This window comes from Nomascus leucogenys, chromosome 2 (genome assembly GCF_006542625.1).
Source record: "Nomascus leucogenys isolate Asia chromosome 2, Asia_NLE_v1, whole genome shotgun sequence".
Taxonomy (NCBI): domain Eukaryota; kingdom Metazoa; phylum Chordata; class Mammalia; order Primates; family Hylobatidae; genus Nomascus; species Nomascus leucogenys.
This window is the reverse complement of record NC_044382.1, coordinates 7,712,951-7,733,389: the sequence shown is the minus strand read 5'-3', so window position 1 is coordinate 7,733,389 and position 20,439 is coordinate 7,712,951. Positions and strand designations below refer to the sequence as shown.

At 37.5% G+C, this 20,439-nt stretch overlaps 1 protein-coding gene across 1 annotated transcript in view; it reads left to right on the top strand.

The window, feature by feature from the left end:
• RANBP17 (RAN binding protein 17) overlaps positions 1-20,439 on the top strand; it is a 431,538-nt gene that overhangs the window by 57,814 nt on the left and 353,285 nt on the right. The window contains exons 11-12 of the mRNA XM_003273231.3: positions 124-296; positions 5,009-5,202. Of these exons, the coding sequence (XP_003273279.1) occupies positions 124-296; positions 5,009-5,202 (367 nt within the window). The remainder of the gene's footprint in view (positions 1-123; positions 297-5,008; positions 5,203-20,439) is intronic.

The following is a 20,439-nucleotide window of genomic DNA, read 5'->3' as shown; positions in this document are numbered from 1 at the left end:
TTCATTAGTTTTATGGTAAGAATAAAAGTTAATTTAAAAATAGATGTTTAGTAATTTTATTCTGTAATTCTTATTGTAGGAAGATGTAATATTTTAAATAACTTTTGCTTTATTTCTTTGTAGCATTGGGAATTTGCTCCTAACAGTGTTCATTATTTGTTAACTCTGTGGCAAAGGATGGTAGCGTCTGTTCCTTTTGTGAAATCAACTGAACCCCACCTATTAGACACTTATGCACCAGAAATCACAAAGGCCTTTATCACTTCTCGGTTGGACTCTGTTGCCATAGTTGTGAGGTATTCAAAAACTAAATGTTTTTGTTGTATTTCCTTTTGACCATTGGAATTTTTTAAGATAAACGTATAAATTTAAAACTCACCTTTTTTAGTGTACAGTTGTATGATTTCTGACAAGTGCACACAGTTGTAGAACTACCATCACAATTGAGATATAGAATAGTTCCATCAATCCAGATAGTTCTTTTGGCTCCTTTTTCAGTCAGCCCCTCTCCTCACCCTCATCTCTGGCAGTTACTGATCTGTTTTGTGTCCCTGTAATTTTTTTTTTGCCTTTTCCAGAATGTTGTATAAATGAAATTATACAGTATGCAGCTTTTTAGTCTGATTTTTTTCCACTTAGCATAATGCATTTGAGATTCCTCTGTGTTGTGTTAGTACTTTACTTTCATTGCTGAGTAGTGTTCCATTTTGTGGATATATCAGTTTGTTTACCAATTCACCTGTTGCTGGACTTTTGAGTTGTTTATGTTTTTGGCAATTGTAAATAAGACTGATGTAAATACTCCTGCACAGATTTTGTACAAACATAAGTTTTTGTTTCTCCTGGGTAAATACCTAGGTGTGGGATTCCTGGGATGCATGTTAAGTATAGTATATATTTTACTTCACAAGAAGCTGCCAAACTATTTTGCAAAGTGGCTGTACCATTTTGCATTCCCGCTTACAATGTTTGAAAGACTTAATTGCTCTGTGTTCTCACTAGCACTTGATATTTGTAGTTTGAAAAAATTTTACTCATTCTAATAGGTGTGTACCTCATTGTGGTTTTCCCTTAGTGACTAATAATGTTGAGCATATTTTCATGCACTTATTTACCATGTGTATGTATTCATTGGTAATATGCTAGTCAAATCCATTTCCCATTTTTAATTGGGTTGTAATTTTCTTATATTGAGATTTGAGCAGTCTGTATATTTTCTTCACAAGTCTTTCTGTTATGTGTTTGCAAATATTTTCTCTGTTGTTTGCCTTTTCATTTTCTTTCTTTTTTTGTATTATACTTCAAGTTCTAGGGTACACGTGCACAATGTCTTGCCACACTGTCTTCCACAATGGTTGAATTAATTTACATTCCCACCAACAGTGTAAAAACATTCCTATTTCTCCACATCCTCTCCAGCATCTGTTGTTTCCTGACTTTTTAATGATCACCATTCTAACTGGCTTGAGATGGTATCTCATTGTGGTTTTGATTTGCATTTCTCTGACCAGTGCTGATGAGCATTTTTTCATGTGTCTGTTGGCTGCACAAATGTCTTCTTTTGAGAAGTGTCTGTTCATATCCTTTGCCCACTTTTTGATGGGGTTGTTTTTTTCTTGTAAATTTGTTTAAGTTCTTTGTAGATTCTGGATATTAGCCCTTTGTCAGATGGGTAGATTGCAAAGATTTTCTCCCATTCTGTAGGTTGCCTGTTCACTCTAATAATAGTTTCTTTTGCTGTGCAGAAGCTCTTTAGTTTAATTAGATCCCATTTGTCAATTTTAGCTTTTGTTGCCATTGCTTTTGGTGTTTTAGTCACGAAGTCCTTGCCCATGCCTATGTCCTGAATGGTATTGCCTGGGTTTTCTTCTAGGGTTTTTATGGTGTTAGGTCTTACATTTAAGTCTTTAATGCATCTTGAGTTAATTTTTGTGTAAGGTGTAAGGAAGGGATCCAGTTTCAGCTTCCTACATATGGCTAGCCAGTTTTCCCAGCACGATTTATTAAATAGGGAATCCTTTCCACATTTCTTGTTTTTGTCAGGTTATTCAAAGATCAGATGGTTATAGATGTGTGGTGTTATCTCTGAGGGCTCTGTTCTGTTCCATTGGTCTATATCTCTGTTTTGGTACCAGTACCATGCTGTTTTGGTTACTGTAGCCTTGTAGTATAGTTCGAAGTCAGGTAGCATGATGCCTCCAGCTTTGTTCTTTTTGCTTAGTATTGTCTTGGCTACGCAGGCTCTTTTTTGGTTCCATATGAACTTTAAAGTAGCTTTTTCCAATTCTGTGAAGAAAGTCAGTGGTAGCTTGATGGGGATAGCATTGAATCTATAAATTACCTTGGGCAGTATGGCCATTTTCACAATATTGATTCTTCCTATCCATGAGCATGGAATGTTTTAGCAAGGTTCATAGCTTCCTTGCATTGGGTTAGAACATGCTTCTTTAGCTCAGAGAAGTTTGTTGTTACTGACCTTCTGAAGCCTACTTCTGTCAACTCATCAAACTCAGTCTCCATCCAGTTTTGTTCCCTTGCTGGTGAGGAGCTGCAATCCTTTGGAGGAGAAGAGGTGCTCTGGTTTTTGGAATTTTCAGCTTTTCTGGTCTGGTTTCTCCCCATCTTTGTGGTTTTATCTACCTTTGGTCTTTGGTGTTGGTGACCTACAGATGGGGTTTCTGTGTGGATGTCCTTTTTGTTGATGTTGATGCTATTGCTTTCTGTTTGTTAGTTTTCCTCCTAACAGGCCCCTCAGCTGCAGGTCTGTTGGAGTTTGCTGGGGGTCCATTCCAGACCATGTTTGTCTTGGTATCAACAGCAGAGGCTGCAGAACAGCAAATAGTGCTACCTGATCCTTCCTCTGGAAGCTTCATCCCAGAGGGTCACCTGCCTGTTTGAGGTGTCTGTTTGCCCCTACTGGGAGGTGTTTCCCAGTCAGGCTACGCGGGGGTCAGGGACCCGCTTGAGGAGGTGGTCTGTTCGTTCTCGGAGCTTGAACGCCATGCTGAGAGAACCACTGCTCTCTTCAGAGCTGTCAGACAGGGACGTTTAAGTCTGCAGAAGCTGTCTGCTGCCTTTTGTTCTGCTATGCCCTGCCACCAGAGGTGGAATCTATAGAGGCTGAGCTGCGGTGGGCTCTGCCCAGTCTGTGCTTTGTTTACACTGTGAGCTATTCAAGCCTCAGCAATGGCGGACGCCCCTTTCCCCGTCAAGCTACAGCATCACAGTTTGATCTCAGACTGTTGCACTAGCAGTGAGTAAGTCTCCATGGGCGTGGGACCCACTGAGCCAGGCATAGGAGGGTATCTCCTGGTCTGCAGGTTGCTAAGACCGTGGGAAAAGCACAGCATTTGGTCAGAAGTGTACTGTTTCTCCAGATACAGTCTGTCACGGCTTCCCTTGGCTAGGAAAGGGAAATCCCCCGATCCCTTGTGCTTCCCGGGTGAGGCGACGCCCTGCCCTGCTTCAGCATGCCCTCCGTGGGCTGCACCCACTGTCCAACCAGTCCCAATGAGACGAATCAGGCACCTCAGTTGGAAATGCAGAAATCACCCATCTGCACTGATCTCACTGGGGGCTGCAGACCGGAGCTGTTCCTATTCGGCCATCTTGGAAACCCTCTGCCTTTTGATTTTCTTAATAGAGTCTTCAGAGGAGCAGAAGTTTTAAATTTTGACTAAGTCCAGTGCTTTATATTTTCTTTTATCTATTATGTTTTTGTTGTTATACCTATGGAAACTAATCCAAGGTCAGAGAGATTTTTATTTTCTCTTCTAGGAGTTTTATTGTCTTAGAATTTACGTTTTAGTCTGTGATCTCTTTCAGGCTAATTTTTGTATATTACCTGGCATAAGGCTAGAGTTCTTTTTTTTTTTTTTTTGGCATATAGATGACCAGTTATTTCAACATCATTTGTGTAACAGACTATCCTTTCTCCACTGAATTGTTTTTATGCTTTTGTCAAAAATTAATTTACTGCATACGTGTAGTTCTATTTCTGGACTCTGTCTTCACTGATCTATGTGTCTGTTCTTTCACCAGTACCCTGTCTTGATTAGGTTTATAATAAGCTTTGAAACCAGATAGTATGAGTTCTCTAAGTGGCTTTTCTCTTTCAAAATTGTTTTGGCAATTCTACTTTCTTTGCTTTTCCATGTATATGTTTGAATCAGTATCTCAGTTTCTACAAAGAAGTTCTGCTGGGATTTTGACTGGGATTGCATTGAAACTGTAGATTAACTTGGGGAAAGAACTGACATCTCACCAATATTGAGTTTCTTAGTTCCTGAGCATGTCTATCTTTTAATTTAGCTCTTCTCTGATTTCTTTCATCAAACATTTTATGGTATTTAGCCTTCAGATCTTGCATACATTTAGGTAGATTTAATTGATATTTTGTGTTTCCTACTGCCTTTGTATGGTACTGTTTTTTAAATTTGAATTTCCAGTTGTTCACTGCCAATATCTACTAATACAGGTCATTTTGTATATTGACCTTGTATGCTATGACCTTAGTAAACTTACCTATTAGTTTGAGTAGCATTTTTGTGTTTCTAAAAATATTTTCTATTTACATAATCATGCCATCTTCAGATATAGACAGTTTTATTTTTTACTTTCTAATACATTTCTATTTTATTTTTTATTATTTTTATTTTTTTTTTTTAGAGACAGAGTCTCGCCCTGTCACCCCAGCTGGAGTGCAGTGGCGTAGTCTTAGCTCACTGCAACCTCCGCCTTCCAAGTTCAAGCCATTCTCATGCCTCAGCCTCTTGCGTAGCTGGGATTACAGGTGTGTGCCACCATGTCCAGCTAACTTTTGTATTTTTAGAGTCAGGATTTTGCTATGTTGGCCTGGCTGGTGTCAAACTCCTGGCCCCAAGTGATCCTCCTGCCTCCGTCTTTTATTCCTTTATTATAGAATTTTTATTTAACATAAAGTTTATTTGTGGTGAATAAAAGTACCTCACATTCTAATGTTGTCTGCAAACTTATTCTGTGTTTGCAGAGATGACTTAGATGATCCACTGGATGATACTGCCACTGTGTTTCAGCAGTTGGAGCAGTTGTGCACTGTCAGCAGATGTGAATATGAAAAGACATGTACTCTTCTTGTGCAGTTATTCGACCAAAATGCACAGAATTACCAAAAACTTCTGCATCCATCTTCTGGTGTAACTGTGGACATCACCATTCAGGAAGGTTAGTAAACTTTATAGACTACTGAGTATTATGTTGAATATTAATTAACATCATTAATCACTTTAATAGTTTTACTGCAAATTATTTTTATGTATTTTCCCCAATTCCTGGTCCCCTAATAAACCATTCATTTTATTAACCTTCTGGGTGTATTGGTAATTTGTTGGTTGATTTTTTTTTTTCAGTTTTCCTCTATAAGATTCATAGTATATACTTCTCTCTGCAATCAATATCAAGAAAAATTGATAATGGCCCTTGAGCAGATAGTTTATGAACATAACTATCTTAACTGGTTATGCTTTCTTCTTTGCTATACTTGATTGTAAACTCAGAACCCAATTTCAGCCAATAAAAAGTATATAATATAGCATTATGATTTTGCTTTTAGGTATTAGCCTTCATTATGGCTTTACTATTATTTTTATTCCTCAATTTCTTCTTTATTTTGTTTTTAATCCTTTATTGATGGAGGAGGTATTTATTTCTGTATATCCTTTTAGGTCCTTTCAGGAACATAGGGAGTAAAAATAAATACATTTTTCCAATTTTCTTGATAAGATGCACTACGGGAATGGAAATTTCTAGTAGAAAGCACTTTATAGTTCTGAACTTGTTTTTCATATTTGTTTATCTTGTATTGGAAAGTGAGTTTAGTAAGGGATCATAATCAAGTTTACTTCCAGTGATTTCCCATTTTAACTTAAAAAAACTTTTAGAAGATTATCCTTTACATTTGAATAACGTTTTTTAAAAATGCCTTTTGTTTATTATCTGTCCATCTTGCTTTAAGTCACACAATACTGCTGAGGGGCTAGTGTGAGATAATCTTCTCTACTTCAGTGTTTTTTTTTCTTTTATGGGATCTTATTTGTAAATTAAATGGGGAGAACTAACAGTTTTGCAGCATTTAGTCTCTTCATTATTGATTTATTCTTCTAGAAGACTTTTGAAAGTTATTAAATATCAAATTCATATAAAAGGATATTTATATATATTGAGACATACAGAATAGCAGTAACTACAAACACCGTTACCTTGCTTAAGGAATAAGTCATTGCCAATACCTTTGCAGCATTTTTTGTTCCTCTTTCCAAATCTGTCCTCTTTCCTATCAATAGAAAATACTTAACAATCTTGAATTTTGTGTTTATCAATTCATGCCTTTTCTTCAGTTTTACCACGTGTATGCATTCTGAAGATAATACATGATATTGCCTATTTCCAACTTTATACAAATGGAATCATACTGCATTTATTCTTTGACAACTTTATTCTTACCATTTCTCAGTATTTTATTTATGACAGCTCATACTGATGCATATAGCTATAGTTCCTTCATTTTCAGTGCCATGCACTGTTACGTTGTTTGAATGTATCTCAGTTTATTTGTGCATTCTCTTGTTAATAGGTATTTGTTTTCTGTTTTTTGTTAATAAAATCAGTGCTCCTGTAACAATTGTTGTGTATATCCATTATATATTCAGCTTTAGTAGGTACTGTTAAACTATTTTACAAAGTGTTTGTACTACTTGACATCCTACCAATAGTGTTCAGGTGTTCCCATCAGTCTCTATCAGGAAGTGGCAGACTTTTTCTTAAAGTGCCAGATAGTAAATGTTTTAGGTCTCCGTCACAACTACTCAAGTCTGCCTTTGTAGCCAGGAAGCAGCCATAGACCATACTCGTGTCTGTGTTTCAGTAAAGTTTTATTTACAAAAACAGGAGGCTGTCTTATAGGCTGTAGTTTGCTGACCTGGACCTAGATTCTTGCCAGCAGCTCGTATTATTATACCTGCATTTTTGATGATCTAGTTGAGAATAATACACCTCATGGGTATTTTACTTTTCACTCCGCTGATTAATAAGTTTAGTATTATTTCATGTTTATTGATTGTTGTGTCATCATCAGTGAAATGCATGTGCATCTCTTTTGTTCATTTCCACCTCACCACTGGATTGCTTTCTTTCACTGATTTGTAGGAGTCTTTTATGTATTTTGACATTAATCATTTTGGTTTTAGAATTGTAAATATCACTCCAAGTTTGCGACCTGTCTGCTGCATATCATTTTAGTGTGATATTCTTATTTTCATATCAAACTTGATTTTGATTAATTCACAAAATTTTTTTTTGAAGAGGTAATGTATTTCATTGTGCAAAAATTTAAAAAAAAATTAAAATGTGTTCTGTCCCAGTGCTATACTCTGTCTTCCCTTTCTTCACTCTAGCAAGTAGTTATTCTTATAGTTTTACATCTTTCCAAAGTTTCTATATGCATATACAAACAGTTATGAATATATAAATTCTTGCCTCCCTTATTTGTATAGAATACAGCTACCATACTCCCTGCTCTACTTCTTGCTTTTTTCATTTAAAGTGTTTTATAGCTATTTTCATAATATAGAGAGAACTCTTATTTTTTGTAGATACATACACAATATTTTACTTTTTGAATATATCACAATTTAACCATTCCATCCACTGTTGACAATGATTTGAGTGATTTAGCCTTTTCCTATTAAAAGTATTCCTGGGCCGGGCGCGGTGGCTCACGCTTGTAATCCCAGCACTTTGGGAGGCCGAGGCGGGCGAATCATGAGGTCAGGAGATCGAGACCACAGTGAAACCCCGTCTCTACTAAAAATACAAAAAATTAGCCAGCCGTGGTGGCGGGCGCCTGTAGTCCCAGCTACTCGGAGAGGCTGAGGCAGGAGAATGGCGTGAACCCGGGAGGCGGAGCTTGCAGTGAGCCGAGATCGCACCACTGCACTCCAGCCTGGGCGACACAGCGAGACTCCGTCTCAAAAAAAAAAAAAAAAGTATTCCTGTACAGATAAACCTTGTACATGTCATTTTATGTATATATGAATTTATAAATTTCTCCTAGTGAAATTGCCGTTGAGTGGAAAGTTAATGTATTTGTAATTTTGCAAAAGTTGCCCAGTTGTTTTCTGTAAGGACTATACCATTTACTTCTCCACTAGAAATGTATGAGACTGTTTCCATGTATCCTTCATAGGACAATATTTTTTTTTTATTATTATACTTTAAGTTCTGGGATACACGTGCAGAACGTGCAGGTTTGTTACATAGGTATACACGTGCCGTGGTGGTTTGCTGCACCCATCAGCCCGTCATCTACGTTAGGTATTTCTTGGAATTCTTGGCAATCCTGTGTGTGAAAAATGGTTTCTCAGTATAATTTAACTTTGCGTTTCTCTTATCAGTGAGGTTGTTCATTGTTTAAATTTACATAAGAGCCATTTGGTCTTTTTTTTTGTAAATGAACAATTCATTTCCTTTGCCATTTTTCTATTGGGTTGTTGGTCCTTTTTTTCTCCTTGATTTTTAAGAGCTTTTTACAGTTAGGAAAATGAGCTCCTTGTGTGTGATCAGAGCTGCAAATATCTTTTGCCTTTTTTTCTTTGCATATGTTTTAGAGATTCAAATATGTTGAGCATATTTTGTTTCTTTTTATTGTTGCATGGTATTCCATAGTATGGCCTTACCATAGTTTATCCATTCACCAGCTGATGGGCATTGAATTACACTTAAGAGTTTTTGGCTATTGCAAATAATGATGTTATTAACATTTTTACACAAGTCTTTGTATGTAGAAGAAATTTTCGTTTCTTTTGGATAGGTACCTAAGATGAGTGCTGGGTCATATGGTAAATGTGTGTTTAATGTTGTAAGATACTACTAAACAGTTTCATGAAGTGGATGTATCATTTTTCATTCCCATTAGCACTGTGTAAGAGTTTCACTTACTCTGCATCCTTGCCGTCATTTGCTATCTATTTTCTTTAGGCACTCTACTGGGTGACTAGTGTTATCTCATTGTGATTATAATTTGCATTCCCTAATGATTAATGATGTTAAGCATCTTTTCTATTCTTTTTTGCCACTTGTATTTCTTATTTTGTGAAAAGTCTGTTGCCCATTTTTAAATTGCATTGTTGGCTCTTTTGTATGGGAATTGTTAGGGAATTGCAAGAGTGCTTTATATGCTCTATATTCTGTATACAATCTCTTTTTCACATATATGTTTTACAAATATTTTCTCCAGTCTGTGGTTTGTCTTCTTAACTATTTTTCAAAGGTGAAAAGTTTTTAATTTTGATGGTCTACTTTTTTGCTTATTTTTTTATGGCTTGAGGTTTTTGTGTTTATGAAATCTTTTCTAACCTAATGCAATGATGAGGTCTATGGTTTCTGTAAGTTTAATAGTTTCAGCTATTATATTGAGGCCTGTGATCCATTTGGTGTTCATTTTTGTGAATGTTGTGAGTTAAGGGTCAAGGCTTACAGTTATCCAGTTCTAACACCATTTGTAGAAAAGACTGTCTTTCTCCCCCATTGAATTACCATGACACCTTGGTCAAAAATCAGTTGACCATAAAGTGCTAGAGTCTATTAGTGGACTTTTTGTTCTGTACCACTGATCTATATATGTTTATCCTTATGCTAATACTATATTGTCTTGATTACTGTAGCATTAATAATTCTTGAAATCAGGTAATACAAATTATTTAACCTTTTTTTTTAAAAAAAAACTGGCTATTCTAGGTCTTTTGGCTTCACTAATTAATTTTAGCATCAGCTTCTCAGTTTCTTCAAAGTAGGTGCTAGAATTTTGATAGGGTTTGCCTCAATCTATACATCAGTTTGGGCCAGCTTCACAACATGGAGGCCTGCAGTTCATCAACATTTAGTTTTCTTTGCAATGTTTTATTGTTTTCAGTGTACACTTAGTGAAATTGTTCACTGAGTTTATTCCTATTTATTTTTGATGCTATTGTAAATTTCCTGATTATTCTCTGCTACTCTATTAAACTAGAATTGAATTTTGTCTTTGTGTCTTATAACTTTGCTTAATTTATTAGTTCTAATAACTATTTCATAGATTCTTAGGATTGTCTGTGATCATGTTGTCTGCAAATAAAGATAGTTTTATGTCATCTTTCCAGTCTCCATGCCTTTTGTTTATTTTTGTTGCCTTATTCTAATGAGGACTTCCAGTACAGTGTTAAATAAAGTGTTAAGAAGGGGACATTCTTGCCTTGTTTCTGTTTGTAAATAGAAAGCATTGAGCATTTTACTGTTGAGAATGATGTTATCGGTACGCTATCTGAAGACGCTCGTGAGTTTGAGGAAGTTCTCTTCAATTCCTTAGGGTGTTTATAATGGATAACGTATTATTTTGGGGTTTTAAAATAGACCTTTTATGCATCTATTCAAATGAGTTTTTTCCTTTATTTTACGAATGTAGTGAATTATATTAATTGATTTTTCGATGTTAAACCAGCTTTGCTTTCTCAGGATAAATCCCACTTGGTCATAATATAATGTTTCTTTAGAAATTGTTAAATTCAATTTGCAACACTTGTGTTATTTTATATCAGTGTTTATGAAGGATATTGGTTTGTAGTTTTCTTATGGTGACTTTGCCTGCTTTGGGTAACATGGTAATACTAATACTGGCTTCATAAAATGAGTCAGGTAGTGTTCCTCTTCCTCCTCTGTCTTCTGAAAGAATTTGTGTAGTATTGCTATTATTTCTTCTTTAAGAATGATAGAATTCATCTGTGAAGCCAGTGGGCCAAGAGGGTTTATAATTGTGAATTCATTTTCTTTAATCAGCATAGAACTATTCAAATTTTTGGTTTCCCTTGGGGTCAAATTTAGTCATTTATGTCTTTCAAGGAATTTACTCAATGTTTCAATGTATTGGAATAAAACTATTCTTAATATTCCATTGTTATTAATATCTCCAGAAGTTGAAGTTGAGAGTGATAATTTTGTCATTTTTTTCTTTTGTTCCGAGTGACCCAACTAGATTTTCATCACTTTTGTTGATCTTTTCAGAGAACCATTTTTAGTTTCATTGATCTTTATTCTTTCTTCATTTTCTCCTTCATGTATTTTTTTTCGCCTTTATTATTTTCTGACTTATACTTACTTTGGATGTTACTTCATATTCCTTTTCTAATTCTGGGTGCAGACTGCAGATCTTTTGAGTTTTAGATTTTGGGGCTTTTCTAATAAAAACATTTAAAGCTATAAATTTTTCTTTAAACATTACTTTAGTTGCATCCCACAAGTTTTGTTTTTTTATTATTTTTTTCTAATCTTTATTTTTTATTATTTTCTATTTATTTTTTAATTTTTATTTTACTTTAAGTTCTAGGGTACATGTGCACAACGTTCAGTTTTGTTACATCTGTATACATGTGCCATGTTGGTGTACTGCACCTGTTAACTCGTCATTTACATTAGGTATATCTCCTAATGCTATCCCTCCCCCCTCCCCCCACCCCCCAGCAGGCTGTGATGTGTGATGTTCCCCACCCTGTGTCCATGTGTTCTTATTGTTCAATTCCCACCTATGAGTGAGACCATGCAGTGTTTGGTTTTCTGTCCTTGTGATAGTTTGCTGAGAATGATGGTTTCCAGCTTCATCCATGTCCCTACAAAGGACATGAACTCATCCTTTTTTATGGCTGCATAGTATTCCATGGTGTATATGTGCCACATTTTCTTAATCCAGTCTACCACTGGTGAACATTTGGGTTGGTTCCAACTCTTTGCTATTGTGAATAGTGCTGCAATAAACATACGTGTGCATGTGTCTTTATAGCGGTGTGATTTATAATCCTTTGGGTATATGCCCAGTAATGGGATGGCTGGGTCAAATGGTATTTCTAGTTCTAGATCCTTGAGGAATTGCCACACTGTCTTCTACAATGGTTGAACTAGTTTACAGTCCCACCAACAGTGTAAAAGCGTTCTTATTTCTCCACATCCTCTCTACCACCTGTTGTTTCCTGATTTTTTAACGATCACCATTCTAACTGGTGTGAGATGGTATCTCTTTGTGGTTTTGATTTGCATTTCTCTGATGGCCAGTGATGATGAGCATTTTTTCATGTGTCTGTTGGCTGCACAAATGTCTTCTTTTGAGAAGTATCTGTTCATATCCTTTGCCCACTTTTTGATTGGGTTGTTTGATTTTTTTCTTGTAAATTTGTTTAAGTTCTTTGTAGATTCTAGATATTAGCCCCTTGTCAGATGGGTAGATTGTAAAAATTTTTCTCCCATTCTGTAGGTTGCCTGTTCACTGTGGTGGTAGTTTCTTTTGCTGTGCAGAAGCTCTTTAGTTTAATTAGATTACATTTGTCAATTTTGGCTTTTGTTGCCATTGCTTTTGGTGTTTTAGTCATGAAGTCCTTGCCCATGCCTATGTCCTGAATGGTATTGCCTAGGTTTTCTTCTAGGGTTTTTATGGTTTTAGGTCTAACATTTAAGTCTTTAATCCATCTTGAATTGATTTTTTTTTTTTTTTTTTTTTGAGACAGAGTCTCGCTCTGTCACCCAGGCTGGAGTGCAGTGGCGCAGTCTCGGCTCACTGCAAGCTCCGCCTCCCAGGTTCACGCCATTCTCCTGCCTCAGCCTCTCCGAGTAGCTGGGACTACAGGCGCCCGCCACCACGCCCGGCTAATTTTTTGTATTTTTAGTAGAGATGGGGTTTCACCCTGGTCTCGATCTCCTGACCTCGTGATCCGCCCGCCTCGGCCTCCCAAAGTGCTGGGATTACAAGCGTGAGCCACCGCGCCCGGCCGAATTGATTTTTGTATAAGGTGTAAGGAAGGGATCCAGTTTCAGCTTTCTACATATGGCTAGCCAGTTTTCCCAGCACCATTTATTAAATAGGGAATCCTTTCCCCATTTCTTGTTTTTGTCAGATTATTCAAAGATCAGACGGTTGTAGATGTGTGGTGTTATTTCTGAGGGCTCTATTCTGTTCCATTGGTCTATATCTCTGTTTTGGTACCAGTACCATGCTGTTTTGGTTACTGTAGCCTTGTAGTGTAGTTTGAAGTCAGGTAGTGTGATGCCTCCAGCTTTGTTCTTTTTGCTTAGGATTGACTTGGCGATGCGGGCTCTTTTTTGGTTCCATAAGAACTTTAAAGTAGTTTTTTCCAATTCTGTGAAGAAAGTCATTGGTAGCTTGATGGGGATGGCATTGAATCTATAAATTACCTTGGGCAGTATGGCCATTTTCACAATATTGCTTCTTCCTGTCCATGAGCGTGGAATGTTCTTCCATTTGTTTGTGTCCTCTTTTATTTCACTGAGCAGTGGTTTGTAGTTCTCCTTGAAGAGGTCCTTCACGTCCGTCGTAAGTTGGATTCCTAGGTATTTTATTCTCTTTGAAGTAATTGTGAATGAGAATTCACTCATGATTTGGCTCTCTGTTTGTCTGTTATTGGTGTATAGGAGCGCTTGTGATTTTTGCACATTGATTTTGTATCCTGAGACTTTGCTGAAGTTGCTTATCAGCTTAAGGAGATTTTGGGGTGAGATGATGGGGTTTTCTAAATATACAATCATGTCATCTGCAAACAGGGACAATTTGACTTCTTCTTTTCCTAATTGAATACCCTTTATTTCTTTCTCTTGTCTGATTGCCCTGGCCAGAACGTCCAACACTATGTTGAATAGGAGTGGTGAGAGAGGGCATCCCTGTCTCGTGCCAGTTTTCAAAGGGAATGCTTCCAGTTTTTGCCCATTCAGTATGATATTGGCTGTGGGTTTGTCATAAATAGCTCTTATTTTGAGATACGTCCCATCAATACCTAGTTTATTGAGAGTTTTTAGCATGAAGGGCTGTTGAATTTTGTCAAAGGCCTTTTCTGCATCTATTGAGATAATCATGTGGTTTTTGTCTTTGGTTCGGTTTATATGATGGATTACATTTATTGGTCTGCATATGTTGAACCAGCCTTGCATCCCAGGGATGAAGCCAACTTGATCGTCGTGGATAAGCTTTTTGATGTGCTGCTGGATTCGATTTGCCGGTATTTTATTGAGGATTTTTGCAGGGATGTTGGTCTAAAATTCTCTTTTTTTTGTTGTGTCTCTGCCAGGCTTTGGTATCAGGATGATGTTGGCCTCCTAAAATGAATTAGGGAAGATTCCCTCTTTTTCTGTTGATTGGAATAGTTTCAGAAGGAATGGAACCAGCTCCTCTTTGTACCTCTGGTAGAATTCGGCTGTGAATCTGTCAGATCCTGGACTTTTTTTGGTTGGTAGGCTATTAATTATTGCCTCAATTTCAGAACCTGTTATTGGTCTATTCAGGGGTTCAACTTCTTCCTGGTTTAGTCTTGGGAGGGTGTATGTGTCCAGGAATTTATCCATTTCTTCTAGATTTTCTAGTTTATTTGTGTAGAGGTGTTTATAGTATTCTCTGATGGTAGTTTGTATTTCTGTGGGATTGGTGGTGATATCCCCTTTATCATTTTTATTGCATCTATTTGATTCCTCTCTCTTTTCTTCTTTATTAGTCTTGCTAGCGGTCTATCAATTTTGTTGATCTTTTCCAAAAAACCAGCTCCTGGATTCATTGATTTTTTGAAGGGTTTTTTGTGTCTCTATCTCCTTCAGTTCTGCTCTGATCTTAGTTATTTCTTGCCTTCTGCTAGCTTTTGAATGTGTTTGCTCTTGCTCCTCTAGTTCTTTTAATTGTGATGTTAGGGTGTCAATTTTAGATCTTTCTAGCTTTCTCCTGTGGGCAGTTAGTGCTATAAATTTCCCTCTACACGCTGCTTTAAATGTGTTCCAGAGATTCTGGTATGTTGTGTCTTTGTTCTCATTGGTTTCAAAGAACATCTTTATTTCTACCTTCATTTTGTTAGGTACCCAGTAGTCATTCAGGAGCAGGTTGTTCAGTTTCCACGTAGTTGAGCGGTTTTGAATGAGTTTCTTAATCCTGAGTTCTAGTTTGATTGCACTGTGGTCTGAGAGACAGTTTGTTATAATTTCTGTTATTTTACATTTGCTGAGGAGTGCTTTACTTCCAAGTATGTGGTCAATTTAGGAATAAGTGCAATGTGGTGCTGAGAAGAATGTGTATTCTGTCAATTTGGGGTGGAGAGTTCTGTAGATGTCTATTAGGTCTGCTTAGTGCAGAGCTGAGTTCAGTTCCTGGATATCCTTGTTAACTTTCTCTCTCGTTGATCTGTCTAGTGTTGACAGTGGGGTGTTAAAGTCTCCATTATTATTGTGTGGGAGTCTAAGTCTCTTTTTAGGTCTTTAAGGACTTGCTTTATGAATCTAGGTGCTCCTGTATTGGGTGCATATATATTTAGGATAGTTAGCTCTTCTTGTTGAATTGATCCCTTTACCATTATGTAATGGCCTTCTTTGTCTCTTTTGATCTTTGTTGGTTTAAAGTCTGTTTTATCAGACACTAGGATTGCAACCCCTGCTTTTTTTTGTTTTCCATTTGCCTGGTAGATCTTCCTCCATCTTTTTATTTTGAGCCTATGTGTGTGTCTGCACATGAGATGGGTTTCCTGAATACAGCACACTGATGGGTCTTGACTCTTTATCCAATTTGCCAGTCTGTGTCTTTTAATTGGAGCATTTAGCCCATTTACATTTAAGGTTAATATTGTTATGTGTGAATTTGATCCTGTCATTATGATGTTAGCTGGTTATTTTGCTCATTAGTTGATGCAGTTTCTTCCTAGTATTGATGGTCTTATTTGGCATGTTTTTGCAGTGACTGGTACCGGTTGTTCCTTTCCACGTTTAGTGTAAGGCAGACCTGGTGGTGACAAAATCTCTCAGCTTTTGTCTGTAAAGGATTTTATTTCTCCATCACTTATGAAGCTTAGTTTGACTGGATATGAAATTCTGGGATGAAAATTCTTTTCTTGAAGAATGTTGAATATTGGCCCCCACTCTCTTCTGGCTTGTAGAGTTTCTGCCGAGAGATCCGCTGTTAGTCTGATGGGCTTCCCTTTGTGGGTAACCCGACCTTTCTCTCTAGCCGCCCTTAACATTTTTTCCTTTGTTTCAACTTTGGTGAATCTGACAATTATGTGTCTTGGAGTTGCTCTTCTCGAGGAGTATCTTTGTGGCATTCTCTGTATTTCCTGAATTTGAATGTTGGCCTGCCTTGCTAGGTTGGGGAAGTTCTCCTGGATGATATCCTGAAGAGTGGTTTCCAAATTGGTTCCATTTTCCCTGTCACTTTCCGGTACACCAATCAGACGTAGATTTGGTCTTTTCACATAGTCCCATATTTCTTGTAGGCTTTGTTCATTTCTTTTTACTCTTTTTTCTCTAAACTTCTCTTCTTGCTTCATTTCATTCATTTGATCTTCAATCACTGATACCCGTTCTTCCATTTGATCAAATCTGCTACTGAAGCTTGTGCATTTGTCACGTAGTTCTTGTGCCATGGTTTTCAGCTCCATCAGGTCATTTAAGGACTTCTCTACACTGTTTATTCTAGTTAGCCATTCGTCTGCTCTTTTTTCAAGGTTTTTAGCTTCTTTGCAATGGGTTCGAACATCCTCCTTTAGCTTGGAGAAGTCTGTTATTACTGATTGTCTGAAGCCTTCTCTTGACTCGTCAAAGTCATTGTCCTTCCAGCTTTGTTCCATTGCTGGCGAGGAGCTGTGTTCCTTTGGAGGGGGAGAGGCACTCTGATTTTTAGAATTTTCAGCTTTTCTGCTCTGGTTTCTCCCCACTGGTGTGGTTTTATCTACCTTTGGTCTTTGATGATGGTGACGTATGGATGGGATTTTGGTGTGGATGTCCTTTCTGTTTGTTAGTTTTCCTTCTAACAGTCAGGACCCTCAGCTGCAGGTCTGTTGGAGTTTGCTGGAGGTCCACTCCAGACCCTGTTTGCCTGGGTATCACCAGCTGAGGCTGCAAACAGCAAATGTTGCTGCCTAATCCTTCTTCTGGAAGCTTCGTCTCTGAGGGGCACCGGGCCTTATGAGGTGTCAGTCGCCCCCCTACTGGGAGGTGTCTCCCAGTTAGGCTACTTGGGGGTCAGGGACCCACTTGAGGAGGCAGTCTGTCCGTTCTCAGATCTCACACTCCGTGCTGGGAGAACCACTACTCTCTTCAAAGCTGTCAGACAGGGACATTTAAGTCTGCAGAAGTTTCTGCTGCCTTTTGTTCAGCTATGCCCTGCACCTAGAGGTGGAGTCTACAGAGGCAGGCAGGCCTCCTTGAGCTGTGGTGGGTTCCACCCAGTTCGAGCTTTCTTCCTGCTTTGTTTACCTACTCAAGTCTCAGAAATGGCAGAAGCCCCTCCCCCAGCCTCGCTGCCACCTTGGAGTTCCATCTCAGACTCTTGTGCTAGCAGTGAGCGAGGCTCCGTGGGCGTGGGACCCTCTGAGCTAGGTGCAGGTTATAATCTCCTGGTGTGCCATTTGCTAAGGCCATTGGAAAAGCGCAGTATTAGGGTGGGAGTGTCCCGATTTTCCAGGTGCCGTCTGTCACGGCTTCCCTTTGCTAGGAAAGGGAATTCCTGGACCCCTTGTGCTTCCAGGGTGAGGCGATGCCCTGCCCTGCTACTTGGGCTGCACCCACTTGTCTGGCAAGCCCTAGTGAGATGAACCCAGTACCTCAGTTGGAAATGCAGAAATCACCTGTCTTCTGCGTTGTTCACTCTGGGAGCTGCAGACTGGAGCTGTTCCTATTTGGCCATCTTGGCGCCACCAAGCAGTTGTTTTGTTTTTATTTTCATTTAAAGATAATTTCTAATTTAATTATTATTTCTTTGTTCTTTGTGAATTTATGGATTATTTAGAAGTGTGCTTTTAAGTTAAAAATATTTAGGGTTTTCCTAGTTATTGTTACTGATTTTTAAATTTTACCTTGGTCAAGTATCATTTTGTGTGATTTCAGTCTTTCTGAATTTATTAAGACTTGTCATATGACCCAGAATATGGTCTGTCCTGGCAAACATAGCATATACACTTGAAAAGAATATGTATTTTGCTATTGTTGGGTGTAATATAAATATAAATTAAGATAATATTAATATATTCTTTGTCTTTATTGATTTCTTTTGTCTGTCTAATTATATTGTTTGCAGAGAGAGGGGTGTTAAAATCTCCAATTATGATTGTGGAATTATATTCTAATTCCTTAAATTTTTTCATCATGTAAACATTTGTAATTGTTATGTCTTCCTTATTGACCTTTTCTCTTGAAATCTATCTTATCTGATATTACTGTAACCACTCCACTGTCTTCTTATGCTTACTGTTTATGTAGTATATCTTTCTCTATCCATTTACTTCCTGTCTGCCTGTGTCTTTATATTTAAAGTGTGTCTTTTGTAGGTGGTATATAGTTGTTCCCTTTTTAAAAATGCATTCTGACCATCTCTTTTAACTGGAGTGTTTAGTTCATTTGCTAGATGGAGGACACCAACTTAATTCCATTTAATTCCATTTAAATTATTTCCTTAGAATGAGATTTTCATATCTCATTTTCATATCACACTGGTAGTCTGTATGTAGTCCACAAACCATGTGAGGTCTGACTTAAAGGTTTTTTCCTCCTCTTCAGTTAGCACTGAGGTCAGGTCGGACAGGTTTCTGTCTTGTCTTTCTCTGTGTAGGGCAGATTTTTTTTCCCCAGTTTGTATTTTCATTTAGGGTGTAACTCTGCATCAGCTTTTTTGGACTTCTCGCATTGGGCCTGTCTTAGGCTTTTTCCTTTGGCCATTAGAAGAGAAGCTCAAACTCTAGTTGTTTCTGTTCCTGTAACTCTAAATTTCAGCCTTCATATTATTTTTGGACATTGAGGATTATTTTACTCTTCTACCAGCTCAGTAGTACATTTGGTACCTTTGTGCAAATTAGAAAACTGTTCCATTTCATCCAGGCCATTGCGACAACATGCTAGAGTAAATAGATTGGTGGGCAGAATATAGGCTGGATTTCAGTCCTAACTTGTCCTTTCAGTTGAGTATCTTTACAGGTGACCCTGTAAGCTTGTGTTGTATTGTTAACTGTTTTTGTTTTGACTGATGACACATGACAATCTTTTGTCATTTCAGATTTGTGTTCTGTGTGCAGACATTAATTTGGATTACGTTATTTTATAATTTGGATTGTGTTTAGCCAGCTATCTATAAAATTACATTTAAAAAAATGTATAACACAGACAATTAGTGTTTGGTTCTTCAGAAGTAAAGAGTTGGTAATAACTTCAGTGTGGTCAGCTAGATCCTCTGAAAGGCCTTTTTGCTGCAAAACAATCAGATCCTGGGTTTACAGTAGGTACATGAAATTTCTTAGGTTTTTATTTTTCTTCCTACTCCTCTGCTCTCTGATTCTCTGTCTCTCCTTTCTCTGACCTCTTCCCTCCCAACCTCTCCCATCACCCAGATCAAAAAGTGAACTTTAATCGGGGTGGGACGGGTCAGACAGTGAACAAGGGCAAAAAGCAGGGTTGCTCTCAAAGACAGATAATAAATATCAATGATGAAATTAGTGACAAAGCCTTAGGCCGGTAGCAAGATAGGTGTGCCAACCTGAGACTCTTGTATTAAGTTGAACCCTCAAAAGGGTATAAAATGGTTTTAAATTGGTAGATACCCTGGCTTCCAGCAGAAGGGAACAAAAAGCTTCTCCAAAGGATCAACCATAATTTAGGGCCTTGGAAATCCTGCAGATTAAGTTAAACAAGTGTTCGTAATAAACAAAAACAATAAAAGCCAGCACATAAACAATGAAGTAAGCTGCCATGAATGAGCACTAACAAAAATAAGTTATCCATTTGATTTAGAACCCCTATCTCCTAAAGACCCTCAAGATGTTGGAATTGGATAGGAATATAAAGCAATTATGTGCGAAATATTTAAAGAAATAAAATATAGAATCACAAATGAGCAAATAACAGGAGTGTGAAAAACAACCAGGAGGATATGAAAAGGACATGAAAAAACTTTTTTTATTGAAAACTTTGTGATCTAAAATTTCATGGATGTGTTAAACAGTAAATTGGACCCAACTGAGGAAAGAATTGGCAAACTGGCAGTTAGAACTGAAGACATTTTCAAGACTGCAGGAAAAAAGGAAAATGAAAATATTAAAAGAGACGTTAAAGGATGGAATGAGAAGGTCAGGTATGTCGAAATGAGTCCCAGAAAGATAGAATAGAGGAAAGAGGAGAGGTGATAACTGAAGAAATTCTGAGAATTTTTTTGACTTAATAGAAGACATGAATTCATCAATACAGCAAGCCCAACATATACCCATCAGAAACAAAAAAACAAAACTTTAGTCAAACTATATAACCCCAAAGACAAAATGTTAAAAGCAGCTGGAGAAGAAAGATCACCTAGAAAGTAGTGTGAACTGGACTGATAACTCACTTCTCAACAGTAAAAATGGAAACCAGAAGGTATTAGAA